Here is an 18,803-nt window from a genome sequence, read left to right as displayed (position 1 = left end):
ATGTTCTAAGTGCTTTTTCTTTTGTTAATAGCAAGTGAAATTGTAATCAAATAATGTTTTGTCTCTTTTAAGAATACAAAAATAGGTTTACAGTTTGAAAACCTACATTTATGAGTATAGGTAAGATAATAATAAAGCAAGCACTTAGCTCTGCTTCAAAATATTTTTTAAAAAAATAACACTCATTGAAAAACCTTGCAAGACAATCCTTGAGAAACAAACTAACATCTTTCCAGGGAACACATGACTGTTCACCTCCAACTGAAGATGGGCATTTTCATACAAAGATTGACACCTGTTATTATGTATCTTGAGGCACTGAAAATGAACCCTGGATTTGTATGGAATTTGGACCTATTCCCTCTGTTGTGTTGTTTATTGGACCATCTCAACAGTTTTTATCTTAATTCCTTTGCTCTATCCTGAATGCTATTGGGCCATTCTCATTGGAATATTTAGTTAATTGTAATCCATCCATCCATTTTATATAATACCGCTTATCCTTAATATAATACCCTGATCCTTCAGGGTCACGGGGAGCCTATCCCAGAGAGCATCAGGCACAAAGCAGGGTATACTCTGGACAGGGTGCCAATCGATCCCAGGGCATAATCACATACACATTCACACACTATGGACACTTTGGACATGCCAATCAGCCTGCCATGCATGTCTTTGGACTGGGGGAGGAAACCCATGTTCATAGGGAGAACATGCTCCGCACACACAGGGCGGAGGTGGGACTCGAACCCTCAACTCTGGAGGTGTGAGGCGAATGTGTTAAACACTAAACCACCGTCATAATTAATTTAGATGTATAAATTCTTTCCAGAGCTGCAGAGTATATATATAAAACCAACAAAATAAATGAACAGGAGATTCAGTGTCATTCTGAGAAAAGGAGCATTTAGTGTCAATAACCAGTCTGGGTTTTTTATTGCTTGACAGGATAAATGTTATGGATTCTACATCTAAATGATGTAAAAGCAAATATTAAATACTATACGAAGTACGTTTATATGGATAGTACAAGATGAGGAGGCGGGGCTTATCCGAGTAAACACTTCCGGAGTAGAGCGGACTGTAATACATGCTGCTTTCTCATGCTGGTAAAGGCACTGCGGACAGTAAGACTTATCTGGATCAGGTGAGTACGTTATTATGAGCTAACATTTCTACAATACAGTTCGACATTTTGGATGTTAAATGCATAAAGTGCGAGTTGTAATGCACGGGGCATGCTGAGCTTGTCTCAGCTACCTTACCAGAGACTGGTTTCTAAACACCAAACTAGCTACTGGTGCACACATGCTAGCTGTAGACATTACAGTTCCTGCATTGCCTACAAGGCCGTGGGTCAGGAATAGTTTCACTGTGAAATTATGTGTAATCGTTAGGGAGTGATTATAGCCACGACCCTTTTGTTTATTCAAAGACATGCCACACTAAAAGCTTTCCTCTACAGCAGACATCAATCATTTTAAACATCCTTCTAGTTGCTAGAATTAGAAGAGTGCAGATTTCGAGACTGTGTGTCCAGCTTTGTGCTTCTGTTGTGCATCATGTCTGTGTTACATGACTACATTTCCTGTTTTTCTCCGAACAGAACTGTGACTCTGTGTCCTCATCCTTCAAGACTGTGGTTTTTCTCTAACTTGTTTAGGTGTCTTCAAAAATCCCATCATAAGCAAAAGATCTTTCCTGCTTGTAGACAGTTTTCCTCTCGGAGGTGAGTAACCCAAGGCAGATGTTAATCCTGTGAATCCTGTGAAGTGATTGTTTTTTCTTTATTTCTTGCTCATGGCAGATTTGTACCAATGGAGGACAAGGAGGCTTCAACGGCGCTGATTCATCCTGGGGAGAAGCGAGCGTGCCCTGAAGAGAATTCAGAACACACTGCGAAGAAAGCCCGACTTCAGGATGAAGCTAATGGCAGCCATGTCGCCAAACAAACAGAGGAAGACAAAGAAGAGATGGAGGCAGAGGAGGGTGGAGAAGAGGCATCTTTGGAGGCTGAAGATGGAGAAGGAGAGACCTTTGCTGATATGATGAAGCATGGACTTAGTGAAGTAGATGTAGGAATCTATAAGTTTGTCAGCGATCATAAAGGATTCTCTGGAATCTTGAAAGAGAGGTTAGTTTGTTTGAGTTCATATGTGTCAGCTCTCTCGTGTTCCTCGTATCACAGTACTGACATTCCTCATATATTCACGTTATAGTTTGCTAGATCAGATGTCATCTTTTCTTGTCCGTCTGATTAGTGTAGTTTTAGGAAACAAACCATTTGTGGCATTTTTAAAAAAATTTTTTGCATTATTCTGCCAAATAATAAATCTGCAGTCCTAGAAGTGTCCCATATTCTGGCAGTGAATACTGTACGGGACCAAGATTACCGTAAAGCGTTTGAAATGATTTAACACATGAGTGAGGTAGTGTTTGAATAACTACCCATTTTATTACCTGTCTTATTAGGTACTCTGATTTTGTGGTGCATGAGATTAGCAAGGAGGGGAAGATCATGCGGCTAGATGACCTCTCCATACCTGTCGAAACAGAGGTGAGAAACATGCCTGTACGGTAGCAAGGTACTTGTTCAAAACTCATTCAGGGCTGACTGAGAACCATTTCAATCAAGTAATTACCTGATGAGTAAAAAAACAAAAACAAAACAAATCCTGATCTTGCTTAGCGAAATTTGATTTGATTTACATCATACATTTTCTCGGTACCAAGGGCGCACGGTAGCCTCACACCTCCAGGGTTGTGGGTTCGATTCCCACCGTGGCCCTGTGTGTGCAGACTTTGCATGTTCTCCCCGTGCTGCAGGGGGTTTCCTCCAGGTACTCTGGTTTCCTCCCTCAGTCCAAAGACATGCATGCAAAGACTGACATTCCTCATATATTCACGGTATAGTTTGCTAGATCAGATGTCATCTTTGGCGTGTCCATAGTGTATGAATGGGTGTGTGAATGTGTATGTGAGTGTGCCCTGTGATGGATTGGCACCCTGTTCAGGGTGTACCCCGCCTTGTGCCCGATGTTCCCTGGGATAGGCTCCAGGTTCCCCATGACCCTGAAAAGGATAAGCGGTATAGAAGATGGATGGATGGATTTTCTCAGTACCATTCAGTTTCAGCAAATATACAGTATATGTCTATCTGTGGTCTATAAAATAGTGAGTTGTCAGTCTCTTGTCTGTCCTTTGTAGGAAGCATCTGCAGAGCCTGAGCCAGTAGAGTGTCAGGACCTGACAGAAGAGCAAAAACAGCAGCTTGCTGATCTGCAACTATTCAAAAACAAAGAGGGAAATGTGGCTATTGAGGTGACATGGTTTGCACTATTCCATTTTATAACACTGCTCTCTTATAGCTCTGTGTGAACTAGTTGATCGAGATAATCAGGTTAATTCGAAAGCGCTGTTGAATTCTTGATTCTGCATGGTCTGAAGGTTGCGTAATTGTCTATTACAGCAGCTCTGGCTATAAGGCAAAGTCTTGTTTTTTTTTTTTAATCTGATTTTTTTTTTTTGTCTGCCTGCTATATTTTGTTTACAAAAAAAACACTTTTTCCAATTCCCCTAAATACAAATGAAATATTTTTTTCTTAATGAAACACAAGAAATTGGGTTTATTTCAGTTTTAGGTACTGACTCAGGGTGTAACCAGCCAGGAGTCATCTCACAGAATGTGAAAAAAAAATTGGGGGAAGAATTTAGGAAAGAATGCAGAATTTGTTTTGTTAATTTAACATCACAAATTTGTGAATATAGTCAACTTGTGCTGCCATAAAGGAATAAATTTGATCACCATCACATATTAAATAAATCACTGTAGAGATGTGTAGGCATGTGTATTTAATTTAATTGTAATGTCAGTGTATCAGAAGCCGTTCTTTATCTGTAATATGTTCATCTACACAGGTGGAAGGAGATTCCAAGGAGAGGCGTACTTTGCTTCATAAAGCAATCAAAACCCTATACCCAGGACTGGAGACCAAAACTGAGGAAAGAGAGAGCAAGAGGTTCATAGTGGCATATCATGCAGCTGGGAAAAAAGCACTGGCAGGTAATGAGCATTCACGCTGAATGATGCATCAAATTTTTCTCTCTCTAATCAACACAAAGATGGCTGTATTATCTCTACATGACATTACCCCACCTTTCTGCATGTGGAATTATTCATGTCATGCCACAATCTCTCTCCATTTTTCACCATGCATGTTTCATTTAATGAAAATAGATTCAGCATGTACAGGTGCATGGACACACAAGGTTGCGGCAGCTAAAGCATTTTCTTAGACAAGGTTAAGTGATTAAAGGTTACTATTACCTGAGAATTTGATTAATTAATTAATCCTAGGAAGAGAGGCAATGCTCTGGACAAATGATAACGATGTAGTTAATTGTTTGTCACTATTAGAACCTCCTATTTATGACAAAATGCATACAATGATAAAACACAGTAAATTATTAGGTTAAATAGATAAATGAATATGTGGTGAAATTATGAAATTTGACATTTTCTAGTAATACATTTGAAAACTATAAACTTTCATGAACTGATTTTTTTTTTTTTTTTTTTTGCACATATCTTAAAAAGAAGTAACATTACTGCATTTTAAACTCTGGTTACCCCCAAAAAGTGAGAAGGGGACAAATTCCATTTAAAGATTTAACTTCCACTGAGAGACACTGACACTCAGATTTTGCACTATATAAAATAATAAATATGACCATGAAAACTTTCTAGCTTCATATCTGCCTTTATTTATTTAGAACATATTAATAAAAAATAATTTTTATAAACTGTTTTGGGGAAATACATTTGTTTTCTTAAAGTAGAGATGTCGAAGCATGTTGCTAAAAAAATTGGCAGAATTGTGTCATTTTTGTGGTTTGCCAGATTTCAGCTACAGCAGCATCAACAGACCGCCACGCATATAATACAAGAGCTATCAGAATGAAAATATTTATATGAGGGAGTACAATTGAGGAGGACAAAGTAATGAAATGACAGTAAAACTGGATATTCAGTGGGGACTCTACTGACAGACATTATGAAGGATTGAAAGCTAGTAAAGACCAAAGTTCAGCGGATATTCAGATGATGTAATGAAGTAAAATGTGAAAACCTAGAAATGGGTAGATATTGAATCAGATATACAGTCTTGTGAAAAAATAAGTACACCCCATGGACATTGTTGGCTTTTTTGACATATTTGGACAAGCAAACATTTGACCATCTATGAAACGGTGCCTATTAATAAAGTTGATATAATTGAACAAAACCACAAGGAAAATTTGCTTTTTCAGTCATTTATTCAACAAAATATCAATATCAATAGATGTGATTTCTCTGTGGAAAAAGTAAGTACACCCTTGGCCTCAGAAGTTAGTATTGCCCCCTTTAACAAAAATAACTTCTTGTAGGCATTTTTCATAATTGCACTAGGCTTGCTGGAATTTTTGACCACTCCTCCATGCAATATTCTTTCAGTTGCAAGATGTTTGAGGGTTTTTCTTGCATGTACTGCCTTTCATATCCCCCCACAACATTTCAATGGGGTTCAAATCTGGGCGTTGACTAGTCCATTCCATAACCCTCCATTTCTTCTTTTTGAGCCATTCCTTGGTGGATTCGCTAGTGTGCTTAGGATCATTATCCTGTTGAAAGGTCAACTTTCGGTTCAACTTTCGTACAGATGGCCTCACATTATCTTCAAGCACTCTTTGATATGATGCAGAATTCATAGTTGAATCAATGAATGCAAGGTGTCCAGTCCCTGAGGCAGCGAAGCAACCCCAAACCATAACATTTCCACCACCATGCTTCACAATTGGTATGAGGTGCTTCTCCTGAAAAGCTGTCTTTGGTCTGCACCAAACATGTCTGAGGTTACCATGGCCAACAACTCTATCTTTGATGGATACTTCCAGAGCACATTATTCCAAAAGGCCTGGTCTTTCCCTATATGCTCATTGGCAAATTGTAGTTTTGCAAAGGCTTGTGCAGTTCAAATTTGTGCAGTCTCTTTCTGATCGTAGAAGTGTGCACTTCTAACAGTTGCAGGACTTACTAGCAGATCCTGTGATGAAATTTTGGGATTCTTGTGGACTTCTTTTTGCAATAGAAAGACTGGTCTTGGACTGAATTTACTGAGACTTTTGAAATCAGTGCCAATTGTAGATGATTTTCCTTACAGTAGAATGATGTATTTTGAATAATTTGGAGATCTTTTTAAATCCCTTGCCAGACTCTTAGGCACCCAAAACCTTTTTTCTGAAGACCTTACAGAACTCTTTAGATCTTGGGATGATGACACCACACACCTCAATAGCAAAGGGAAAACCAGACCCTAGATGTGAGAGGGGTATAAATAAGACAGGCTCCACCTGCACTTCCTAAGCAGGTTCTAATCACTGGCACCCAACCTTGAACACCTGATTTTATGGTTTTGAAGGTGTGATAAATGTAGGGGTATACTTACTTTTCCCATGTGACAGAACTGTTTTTTTGTTAATTTGTATTGTGAAAATTACTACAAAATGTCAATTGTATGTGTCATTTCATAGTGTATCAACTTTATTAATAGGCACTGTTTCAAAGAAGATCAAATGTTTGTTTGTCCAAATGTGTCAAAAAAAGCCAAGAATTTCCATGAGGTGTACTTATTTTTTCAATTGATTGTAGGTAGGCACCCAGAGTATCCTACACAGGATATAACATATCCTATAAGATATAATCTTACCCCCTGCCCTCACGCCGAGTGCAGAAAGACATTTGAGATTCAGCCAGTGCTCCTTCTTGAGTTTTGGATTTGTCTGGTAAATTTGCACTCAAAGCTTAAAATATTGTCATGCTTGTGTTTGGGGTCGCGTGCTTCCATTGTGTCTCATGCTCATGAGCTCATTCGAGGTCAAACTTGGCCTGTTAACATGAAATCAGAGACATCTGGTGTTGAGTAGTGTTTTGCGATTTGTGCCTTTCACATGTTACCACCCACTAAACTCTAGAAAGAAAGTCCTCCAACTTCCGGTTAGAGTTATGTGATGGGAAAGCCATACACACACTTAGCTGGGGTACAGATATCCTTGTGTTCTCATTTCTTTTCAAGTCGTGGTGAGCCACACGGTTCAGTGGAGAAGTGTTGTTAGACAGCCTTGTGAAATGGCTTAGCAGACTGTTTTGCAGGACAAATCTTTGATTTTGCTTTGATCTGAAAACCTTCTTAACATGATAGTTGTTTTGTATGGAGTAAAAGGAAAGCGACTGTTCCCACTTGTATGGTTCTCTTCATTTGTAGTCTTTTGGCATGTGTGGGTCTTCTATAGCAGATCATTCGCCTTTTGAACATATGACATGCTGAAGCCAGATTGAGGGCTGTGTAGTTCGTCCCACAAGCATCTGCGGCTCGAGTCAGGACTCTGGCATACAGAAGTGTTTTGGCACATCTCCTCCCTGCATGCACATCATGCCCCGTCTCTGGGTTCTCCACTTGGTCCCTGACCGATCTTAGTAACACTTTCTTGTCCTCCTAATGCTCCTCTTTATTGGGACAGAAGTTCGAACAGCTGCAGGTAAGAACCTCACCTCCACTCAGCTCCATGAGAGGGGTTGGGGGAATCATGGGTTTGTTTTGTTGCATTTTCATTTAGGACAGTTGCTGTCCAGGTGTACAAGGGATTGGTAGTAAGTTTATACTGTTTTAATAGTTATCTAGTAATTGAAATGAAACACTTTTGACTTTTGGCTGTTAAATTGTGGTATTCACCCTAAGCTGTTGTTTTTCCACCGCACTCTTTTTGTCTGTCTCTCTCTTCATGGAAGCACCAAGAAAACACTCATGGCCTAAGAACCGTGGCAGCTTCTGCCATTTTGTGCTTTACAAGGAGAATAAAGACACCATGGATGCCATCAACGTTCTCTCCAAATTTCTCAGGTGTGGTATGGCTCCTGTACATAACAATAATGGTTATGTTATTTAACAGATTGGTTTAAAAGCAAATCAAGCATTTTTGGCCCTTAATTGCCTTTAGAGTTTATTCTTCTTTTAGCAGATGTTATTCTTTGCGCAAGTCCTGTCCTACTCTTGTTTTTGTGTATATGTGTATTCAGTATATCTTGCAGAATCTGCATGCCGGTAAACTCACCGAAGTTAGCTAGCTATGTGCATGGAACCAATGGAGTAACATAAGAGGCAGTTAGCATAAGGTGCTTTTAGTAGCATAGCTCACATTGTCAGCACCGCTACTGTCGTTGTAACGTGGCGGTTCATGTTAAAAGTAATTCAGGCTCAGTCAGTACTGATAGCTGCATGTGTAAAGATGCAGTGTTTTATGGTTGTTTATTTTTGTTTGTTTTTCCTTTTATTCTGTTAAAAATCCTATGATGTGTCGGAGAGACGGTTATTATTTAAAGATGCACACAGTGAGAACCTTTATTCTCTGGCACAAGCAGAGATAAAATCACTGCCCATCAAAGCACAGCCCCAATTAACTGTTTTATTCATTTACTTACAACCCCAGTTCCAAAAAAGTTGGGACGCTGTGTAAAATGTAAATGAAAACAATGCAATGATTTGCAAATCTCATAAACCTATATGTTACTTACAATAGAACATAGAAAACATATCAAATGTTTAAACTGAGGAAATGTAGCATTTTAAGAAAAAAAAAAAAGGTCATTTTGAATTTGATGGCCACAACACGTCTCAAAAAAGTTGGGACGTGGGCAACAAAATGCTGGAAAGGTAAGTGTTACTAAAAAGAAACACCTGGAGGTTAATTGGCAACAAGACTAACATGAGAAAGTTTTAATTTACATTTATGTCTTATTGTTTGTTTTTGTAGTAATTCAGTAATGTAGTAAAAATAAAAACAGTAATGCTTTTATTTTTTAACCGTTAAAGACATCTACTAACATTCATGCCAATTATGAATAAACTTCACTTTTAGAAAGCGTATTCATACTTTTTATTGACCTTGTATTTTTTTTGTCCTCTATGTTCTCTGCGCATACTCTCATACCCTGCTTTTCTTTTGCTTTCTGGTGTGTCCTCAGGGTTCGACCCAATGTCTTCTCCTACATGGGCACAAAAGACAAGCGAGCCATAACAGTGCAAGAGATTGCTGTGTTAAAGTGAGTGCAGTCAGCTGTGCTGTTCCTGGTTAAAGCCTTGTTTTGTATACAAGTCTGTATTTTTGTTCTATCCCATGTCCCTGCTTGTCTAAGCTGATGTTTATTTAGATTTATTTTTTTTTTAATTGTAGTTATGTGTTTATAGGGAATGCGTTGTATATGTATTTTAGAAAGTTTATTATTACATCTTCTCAGAATCACCGCAGAACGATTGGCTCACCTCAATAAGTGCCTGATGAACTTCAAACTGGGAAACTTCAGCTATAAAAAGCACCCTCTGAAACTGGGGGAGCTGCAGGGGAACCATTTCACAGTGGTACTCAGGTCAGTGCACGCTACACCAAGGATATACTTTAGTGTAGTACATAACTTGCCACTCCTTTATTTTAGTACTTTTAGTTTGTGCACACATGTGTTTTTATGAAATAAACTCAGGCCATGATTTATTAAAGGGTTGCATGTGTAAAAATGCCTGCAAAAACCGTGCAAGCTGATTTACTAACTGGGTCTGTGGAGGACTGCATCTTTCATAATAGTAATATAGCACATCTTCTTTGGTGTGTGTGTGTGTGTGTGTGTGTGTGTGTGTGTGTGTGTGTGTGTGTGTGTTTGCCTTAATCAATATACAGATTAGGATGTTTTCTTACTAAAAGTGTAAAATATAGGCATGTCAGTGCAAATATATTAATTTAGCATCCACAGCCACAGTATGATTAACTGTGCAGAATGTCACTTTCACAAGGGTTATTGAATGTGAATGATTAGAGAGTGTGTTACATTTGTGGAAGACGATTTTATACCATTTGCTCGGGTTAATTTCCGTTTGGAGTTTATGCATGTTGTCCCTGGGTCCACGTGGGTTTACTCTGTGTTCTCCGGTTTCCTCTCACCTGACAAAAAACATTCCAGCAGGTTGATTGGTTAAGATAAATTGCCCTTAGGTGTGAGTGTGTGAGTGTGTGAGTGTGTGAGTGTGTGTGTGTGTGTGTGTGTGTGTGTGTGTGTGTGCGCATGGTGCCCTGTAATGGATTATAATCCCATCCAGCTTGTATTCCCACCTTCAAACTGTTCTAGGGATAGGCTTCAGCTCAACCGTGACCATGAGGATGAAGCGGTTACTGAAAATGAGTTTTTCATTCACTTTACATTTCTAGGAGTCTCTTTTGATATCTGAACTTGATGCAGCTGCCGAGAACAATTAACTCATGCACACAAACATTTTTATATATATATATAAGTACTGAAGTAATTACTCCTCCTGTTTGCTGTATTTGCAGGAACATCTCAGGCTCTGATGAACAGGTGGAACGGGCCATGACATCACTCAGGGACACAGGCTTTATCAACTACTATGGCATGCAGCGCTTTGGCACCACAGCTGTTCCCACACATCAAGTTGGCAGGTAAAAAGACACCTGATTAGGCAACAGCACCGACACAAGAATATTTAAAAACACTTACTAATAACACATTCATCTGTACATACCTACAAACCATTAATATACTGCAGTGCAGGTGTTTTGGGAGTCAGTCTGATTTCTGTAAACATTTTTCTTTACATCCAGAGCCATCCTGCAGAACAACTGGCCTGAAGTGATGGACCTGATCCTAAAGCCACGGCCTGGGGGTGTGTGCTTCTCTTCTGATTCTAGGTTTAGCACTGATTGTGTAAAGAGTCTATAGATAAGATGTCCTCAAGAACAAGAAATAATATTTCATTAGTTAATCTCTCTGTCTCACTTGCTGTCATCTTTCTGTGTATCTCCTCCTTTTTCCTCTTGCTCTATCTTAATTTTACACACACTGGCTGGCATTAGCGGAGAAGGGCTATCTGGTGAAATGTAGAGAGGAATGGGCCCAGACACAGGATCCTGACGCAGCTCTGAAGAAGCTGCCAGTGAAACGCTGTGTAGAGGGACAGCTCCTGAGAGGACTGTCAAAGTATGGCAAAAAAAACATCATTACAGCTTTCGGAATGGTACACACACACATATACACACACACACACACACACACACACATACTATGCTAAATGAAGGGATGTGTGTACACAGGCATACACAGGTGTTGATTGTAGGCTCTGGCAAGAAGTTCATACACATACAAATTAACACATGCTTCCAGTTGAGTTTACTGTAGTTGCTCCAGTATTATGATTTTAAATATGGAAGATGCATGGATTCCACATGATGTTGGAAACATTCCTTTGAGATTCTGGTCCATGTTGACAGGATTGCATCATGCAATTCTTGCAGATTTTTCAGGTGATCTTTCCTGCTGTGAATCTCCCGTTCTACCACATCCCCAAGGTGATCTACTGGATTCAGATCCGGTGACTGGGAAGGTCACTGAAGAACACTGAACTCACTGTCATGTTCATGAAACCAGTTTGAGACAACTTTTTCTTTGAGACATGGTGCATTATCATGTGGAAGTAGCCATTACAAAATGGTAACTTGTGGGCATGAAGGGATGCACATGGTCAGCAGTAATACTCAAATAGGCCATGGCATTCAAGCGATGATTGATTGATTTGGTATTAATGGGCCCCAAATGTGCAAAGAAAACATTCCCCACACCACCTCCACCAGCCTGGACTGTTGACACAAGGCAGGTTGTGTCCATGGATTCATGTAGTTGGCACCAAATTCTGTCCCTACCATCTGTGTGTCTCAGCACAAATCGAGATTCATCGGACCAGGCTTCTACTGCTGTACCCCATGCGTCTCAAGGTTCGGCATATTGAATATTCCGTGATGCTTTTCTGCTCACCACAATTGTACAGAGTGGTTATCTGAGTTACTGTAGCCTTTCTGTCGGATCAAACCAGTCTGGTCATTCTCAGTTGACCTCTCTCATCAACAAGGCGTTTCTGTCTGCAGAACTGTTGCTTACTGGATGTTTTTTTTTCTTTATTGCACCGTTCTGAGCAAACTCTGTTGTATGTGTGAAAATCCCAGGAGATTAGCAGTTATAGTAAAACTCAGACCAGCCTGTCTGGCACCAGCATTCATGCCACGGTCAAAATCACCAAGATCACATTTTTTCCCCCATTCTGATGGTTGACGTGAACATTACCTGAAGCTGCTGGTCCATATCTTCATGATATTATACGTTGCACAGTTGGCACACAATTGGCTGATTAGGTAATTGCATAAAAGAGTAGGTGTGCAGGTGTTCCCAATAAAGTGCTCTATGAGTGTATATTACTGATATTACTGTCAATTTTATTGGGTTTTTAAAAATTGATTTTAAAATCTTGCACTCCTGTCCTGATTTTATTTTTCCTATGCTTTTCTCTCATGCTTTTCCCCCTTTGATCTGCATTACACTCTACACTCACTGAGCACTTTATTAGGAACACCTGTACACCTACACATTCATGCAATTCTCAAATCAGCGAGTCGTGTGGCATCACTGCAGTATAGTGTTCCTAATAAAGTGCTTGTGAGGGATTTAAAGGTTCTATACAAATAACATTTTATATTAAAGTCTATCCTGATGTCATCTTCTAATGCAGTCATTTCATGCATTGTTTTTCCTCACGTATTCATTTTTTCCCCTCAGATCCCTCGCAACAACAGGCTCATGTACATCCACAGCTACCAGAGCTTCGTGTGGAACACCATGGTCAGCAGGAGAGTGGAGGCCTATGGCCTCAAAGCTGTGGAAGGAGACCTAATACTCAAAGGAGGTGTGAAGTATTCTGTTTAAATTCATATATCATACTACTGTCTTAGCAGCAGATGCCTTGAGTTCTGTCAGGACACATTGTTGCTGAAAAAAACATTATGGTGTTGGACTATAGTGGTATAGTTGTAGCCAACACTTGGCTGTCAACAATGAACTGCCAAACCTTTACAACTAAGCAACATTAGCTAGATAGATCTCTGTTTTTGGCCATTCTCGCAAATCTTTTCAGGCAAATCACAGGTTTATATTAATGCACTTGTTAGTGGCAATTTTATTTATTTATTTATTTTAAACAGTTTCCTTTTCAAGTGGAGATGCTTTGCTGCAGTTACCTTTAACAGTCCATAATTAGTCATCTAACCTCTTCATGTTATAATGTTAGTGTTTCCGCTACAACGTTAGTGTTTCATTGTCATATAAATGTTTAGTGTTTTGTGGTTTTCTTTTAAGCACCCTCTAAAAACAAATAAAAATGTATGGCGTTTTGTTCTTTATTTATTTATTTATTTTTTTAAATAGCAATGACAGATTGCTGTGGTATAAGAGATATAAACAACTTTGCGATGTGCTGTTAAAAATAATCATCCCATCATTGACTATTTTCCTATAACTTCACACCCAATCATGTTTTATTCCTTACATGATCACGCCGTTGTGTGCTGTGGAGTGTAGGTTATAGCTATGGAGATTTGATTTGTTTTAGTGCAAATAGTGCTTAAAGTGTTTGCCTCATTCCTTCTCAATATTGTCTGTTATTCATTAATTGTTTGATGGCAACTTTTTCTTCTTGCTACATCAACTTAATATTTTTGGTAACATTTTAGAAATTGGTAGAAATTCTATTTGAGGAATGGTTTACGAGTGTCTGCGTTTGTCAGTGTGAGGTTGTAATGTTGATTATAGTGTTGAGGAGTATTTAGCTTATGTGAGTTACTCTAACAATAAATGATGAAAAATGTCCTGCAGAAGTCCTGAAAAAAGATTTCCCTTAGGTGATAAAGAGTATGAATGCTGATGGTTAATAAAGCTGAATAAGACACAGTTTTTGATAGGTTTTTGTTGATGTATTATGATATTTTGTGTAATATTAGTGCTTTTGTCTTGCAGGCACTGCTCACATCCTGTCTGCAGAGGAAGCTGAGAAGCACTCCATTCATGATATTGTGATGCCACTGCCTGGATTTGATGTCATCTATCCCACACACAAGGGTGAGTCAGAACCCACCTTCATATTTTCTTTTCCACTTTGCATGATACTATCTTTTTTTTTTGTATACGATTTTTCAGCGTTCTCTTGTTTTCGCTTAGGATTATCTCCATTTCTTATGTGAAGTTTAGATTTGATTTTGTAAATGCCTTAGCGCAATAATGTTTTTCAAACTCATATCCTCTGTGTGCCAGTGGGGAAAGGCTACAGAGACATGCTGGAAGTCGATAATCTGGATATAGATAACATGAGGCATAAAGTACGAGATTATTCACTGGCTGGAGCTTACCGTCGCATCCTCATACGCCCTAATGATGTCAGCTGGTCAGTGGAATTTCACTTCAACTCCTTTTTCCCTCTTTGCTTTTTAATGCCTGAAATGATGGACAGTGGAATAAGCTCATTTTGTGATGCACCAGATTGGTTCAGATTGTGCGCTCTCTCTCTCTCTCTCTCTCTCTCTCTCTCTCTCTCTCACGCTCTCTCTCTCTCTCTTTTTTCCTGGTCATCTTTGAAAGGGAGCTGATTCATTATGATGACCCCAAAGTGCCTCTGGTCCACACGGATGTAGAGAAATTGGAAAACAAACCAGGACCAGTTTTTCTGACAGGTCAGTCATTTTATTACAGTTTTACAGAGGTGCCAACACTGACACCATGTTTAGTCATAGCATTTATGATTTTTCTCCACTTACTTCAGTGATGCAGGATGGTGAAGTCTTTTCTGCTTTTTCTAAAATAATTGAACTGTGAATTCACAAGCCGTGGTCTACTGAGCCATGGTCTTGTAATATAAAAAAAGGGGGGGGGTTTAAATGGAGTTATTATTAAGTGGTGGTCATACCAGGCTTTTGTCCACTGACATATGCTAAGGTTTTTGTGGTAAAATGTTTTTCTTTTTTACATTCTGTCTGTTAGGATTTTCTTGTTGTTGCATTGTTGGCAGCTTCTGGTTGTATTATAAAATATTCAGCACTTTCCCTCGGGTTCTGTATGTAAAAGTGCCAGCACCAGATTCACTGGTCTTTGTGCTGTTTTTTGTATGTGACCTGTATATTTTTCTTCTTGTTATTTTGTGGCTCTAACCCCATGCTGATGGGTAGAGGGTAAATACAAGGCTCTGAAGATGGAGTTCTCCCTCCCTCCATCTACCTACGCCACCATGGCCATCAGAGAAGTGCTTAAAATGGACACCAGCATCAAGAACCAGACCCAGCTTAACACCGTGTGGCTGAACTGAGGACCACCGTCTGTTTGGAGTTTTACTTTCCTCCCCCCCCCCCCAAGCTTTTGTTTTTAATAACTCCAATCAGAAATAAGCACAGAGTTGTTCAGTATTTAATTTCTTACTTTATACCAAGCTTAGAAAACATTGAGTATAAACTTTAAGTTTAATTGGATTTTATTTCCCTGGACAGTGCGTTTGTAAAATTGACCACCCTGTTCTTTTTGTCTGATATCAGATTGCGCTCTAGATGTACAGATAGGATAAATAAATACTGTCGTTTTTTTATTTACAGAGTAAAATTTGTAAATATAATTAAATTGCCCAAATGGAAAAAGAAAATTAAAATGTTTTAAATCCCCCCACCTTTGGAATAGCCTCATATCACTAAACATCCCCGTGTTCAGATCTTCATTTACTCTGATATAACTGTGGCTTATTTACATGTTTTACTCACCACATTACACCACAGTAAGAGTTAAAATAATATATAAAGAAATTGTATAGTATGGGGCCCAACATTACCACTTTTACACTATATGGCCAAAATTATGTGGACACCTGACCCTCACACCTGTGTGTGTGGGCCTTCCCTAAACTGTTGCCACAATATTGAAAGCACACAATTTTCTACAATGTCTAGAGTGCTGTAGCATTATGATTTCCCTTCACCAGAACTAAGAGGCCCAAACCTTTTCCAGCATGAAAATGGCCCTTTGCACAAAGCCAGCTCCATGGTGCGACATGGTTTGCCAAGGTCGGAGTTGAAGAACCCGAGTGCCCTGCACAGAGCTCTGACCTCAACCACATTGAATACCTTTGTGATGAATTGAAACGCTGACTGTGCACCAGGCCTCCTCACTTGCATCAGTGCCTGACCTCACTAACGATCCACGCTACCAAATCTAATGAAAATCCTTCCCAGAAGAGTGGTGGCTATTATAACAGTAAAGGGGGCACCAACTCCATGTTAAAGCCCATGGTTTTGGAATGAGCATATATGGGCGTGATGATCATGTGTCCACATACTTTTGGCCATATTGTGTACTTATGTCCCATACAAGTGTTTACAGGAAAAATACATATTTTCTCTCAAATTTGTGGGTACTAAGGCTCAGTTTGATCCATGTGTGATCACAAGTGCTGCACAAGCGCTGACCATCTGTGCAACACTCTGTTCAAGCTGCATTTAGCTTTCCTGCAGTCTGTAAATAATCAGTCTGTTTACATTTAGTCATGTATCACATTATAAAAAGTGCCAATAATTGTATTATGGAATCTGTTTCAAAGGAAACTAGTCGTGGCTGTAGAGATTAAGTACATTGTTGCATGACAGGTAAGTCAATAGTATAAATTCTACCTAACACAGACGTGTTTGACAGAATGGATTGTGCCAGGTTAAAGCAATAACTCAGGGGAGAGCAGGTGTTTATTACAGATCAGGGTGTTCTTGGGCAAGATGTGAAGTGGAGTGCCTAAAACCCCCTTGGCTATGATCACATCGTTGTAACACAACCTTAAGTGTCGTACTGCTTTTATAAAATGGCAACAAAAACTGATGAAAAATATATACATTTATTATTAATTATATTCACAAGAAATCATTCTTATACCACACAGTGTAGTATTGTGTTTGGGTTGCTAAGCAACGTAACAGGTAAAAATTAGACTATTCTATGTACAAAACAATGGCTTAAGTGTAACGGTTTTATTGGATGAATTGATATTGAATTCAGTTATTAAGTGGTCACAGGTGTGCATATATCTCGAATGTGACAATGGCTTCAAATGCAACTCAGCCGATTTGATTTTAGAGTTGAAACCATCCATTTATACTTTTGTCTTTTTGTGGTGTTAAATATCACAGGTGTTTGTTCTTTTTCTATTTAAGCAAATCATACAAAATCTGCGGTGTTCACCATCTTTCAAATACAGGGATTAAATAAATTCCCAGATGCAAATTCAACATAATATACACTCTCAGAACACTTTATTAGGAACACTACACTAATACTAGGTAAGGTCTCCCTTTGCTCTCAAAACACACTTAATTTTTTAATCAATGTTGACATGATTGCATCAGGATCACTTTTATGTTTGTGAATCTCCCATTCTACCACATTCCAAACGTGTTGTTCTGGATTCAGATCCCATGCCCAAAGCCCCTACAATGGGCCTACGTGAGCATCAGAACTGCACCATGGGGCAATGGAAGAAGGTGGCCTGATATAATGAATCGAGTTTTCTTTTACATCATGTGGATGGCCAGGTGCGTGCACGTCACTTACCTGGGGAGGAGATGGCACCAGGATGCACTATGGGAAGAAGGCAAGCCAACAGAGGCAGTGTGATGCTCTGGGCAAAGTTCTGCTGAGAAAACTTGGGTCCTGGCATTCATTGTTGTAGACCAAGCACACCCCTTCATGGCAACAGTATTCAACAATGGCAGTGGCCTCTTTCAGCAGGATAATGCGCTCTGCTACACTGCAAAAATTGTTCAGGAATGGTTTGAGGAACATGACAGAGGTTCCAGGTGTTCACTTGGCCTCCAAATTCCCCAGATCTCAATCCGATCGTGCATCCCTGGGATGTGTTGGACAAACAAGTCCGATCCATGGAGGCCCCACCTTGCAATTTACAGGACTTGAAGGATCTGTAACATCTTAAGATGCTAACATCTTGGTGCTAGATACCACAGCACACCTTCAGAGGTCTTGTGGAGTCAATGCCTCGACGGTACAGAGCTGTTTTGGCGGCACAAGATGAACTTGCATAATATTAGGTAGGTGGTTTTAATGTTATGGCTGATTGGTGTATATGTCAAATTAATGGTTGCTTTGTCGCTTGCTAGTGTGAACATAGTATAAATGTCGTCTGTGTCAGTGAAAATGAAACAATATTTTAATAATGCAGTGATTACACTGTGCAGCACTGCCGATAAAGACTTTCAGACCCACAACCCTGACATTTTAGAAACTTTTTTCTGTATACCTAAATAATTTAAATGCAAGACGACCAGAAGGAGTTCATGACAATATCAATTAAGTGAGTAAATTAGACAAATGGAAGGTCTCAGGGATTTCTGTCAGTAGCCTATCACTATATCCTTGTAGGCTGATCTCTAGATCTCTGTGGTCTCTTAGAAGTTTGTAGCTTTGCCAGTTCACAACTCCAGGGTCCCCAGTTTGATCCTGAGCTCAGGTTACTGTCTGTGTGGTATTTCATCTATTCTCCCCATGACATCCGTGTTTCCTCTGGCTTTTCCAGTTTCCTCTCACCTCCCAAAATACATGTGGGTTGGTTGACTGACTAAGATAAATTGTTAGATATGAACACGTGTGTGTGTGTGTGTGTGTGTGTGTGTGTGTGTGTGTGTGTGTGTGTGTGTGGTGCAGTACAATAGACTGGCATCCCATCCAGGGTGTATTCCTGCCTCACGCCCAGTGTTCCCGGGTTGGCTCTGATTTCACTGACCTTGATCAGGATAAAGCAGCTACTGCTTTAGAATCCTTCATTTGCTGTATGTTTTCAAGACAGTTTTCC

At 39.5% G+C, this 18,803-nt stretch overlaps 1 protein-coding gene across 2 annotated transcripts; it reads left to right on the top strand.

Moving 5' to 3' along the window:
* Window positions 1-1,042: 1,042 nt before the first annotated feature.
* Window positions 1,043-15,625, top strand: pus7 (pseudouridine synthase 7). Of its 2 annotated transcripts, none has more exons than XM_017484941.3 (17): window positions 1,043-1,147; window positions 1,607-1,729; window positions 1,808-2,134; window positions 2,473-2,557; window positions 3,208-3,321; window positions 3,919-4,063; window positions 7,826-7,937; window positions 9,059-9,136; window positions 9,332-9,460; window positions 10,414-10,539; window positions 10,702-10,763; window positions 10,954-11,114; window positions 12,704-12,830; window positions 13,937-14,038; window positions 14,231-14,360; window positions 14,555-14,646; window positions 15,139-15,625. In XM_017484941.3, the coding sequence occupies exons 1-17, from the start codon at window positions 1,104-1,106 to the stop codon at window positions 15,273-15,275; spliced, it is 2,094 nt and encodes a 697-aa protein (XP_017340430.1). In that variant the 5' UTR covers window positions 1,043-1,103; the 3' UTR covers window positions 15,276-15,625. The 2 variants fall into 2 exon arrangements, with proteins under 2 accessions (XP_017340430.1, XP_017340431.1); XM_017484942.3 differs by having other exon boundaries at window positions 1,074-1,147; window positions 1,664-1,729.
* Window positions 15,626-18,803: the final 3,178 nt, after the last annotated feature.

The sequence above is a fragment of the Ictalurus punctatus genome, chromosome 14 (assembly GCF_001660625.3).
Source record: "Ictalurus punctatus breed USDA103 chromosome 14, Coco_2.0, whole genome shotgun sequence".
Lineage (NCBI taxonomy): Eukaryota > Metazoa > Chordata > Actinopteri > Siluriformes > Ictaluridae > Ictalurus > Ictalurus punctatus.
Note: the sequence above shows the minus strand (reverse complement) of the source record. Positions and strands in the feature narration are given on the sequence as shown.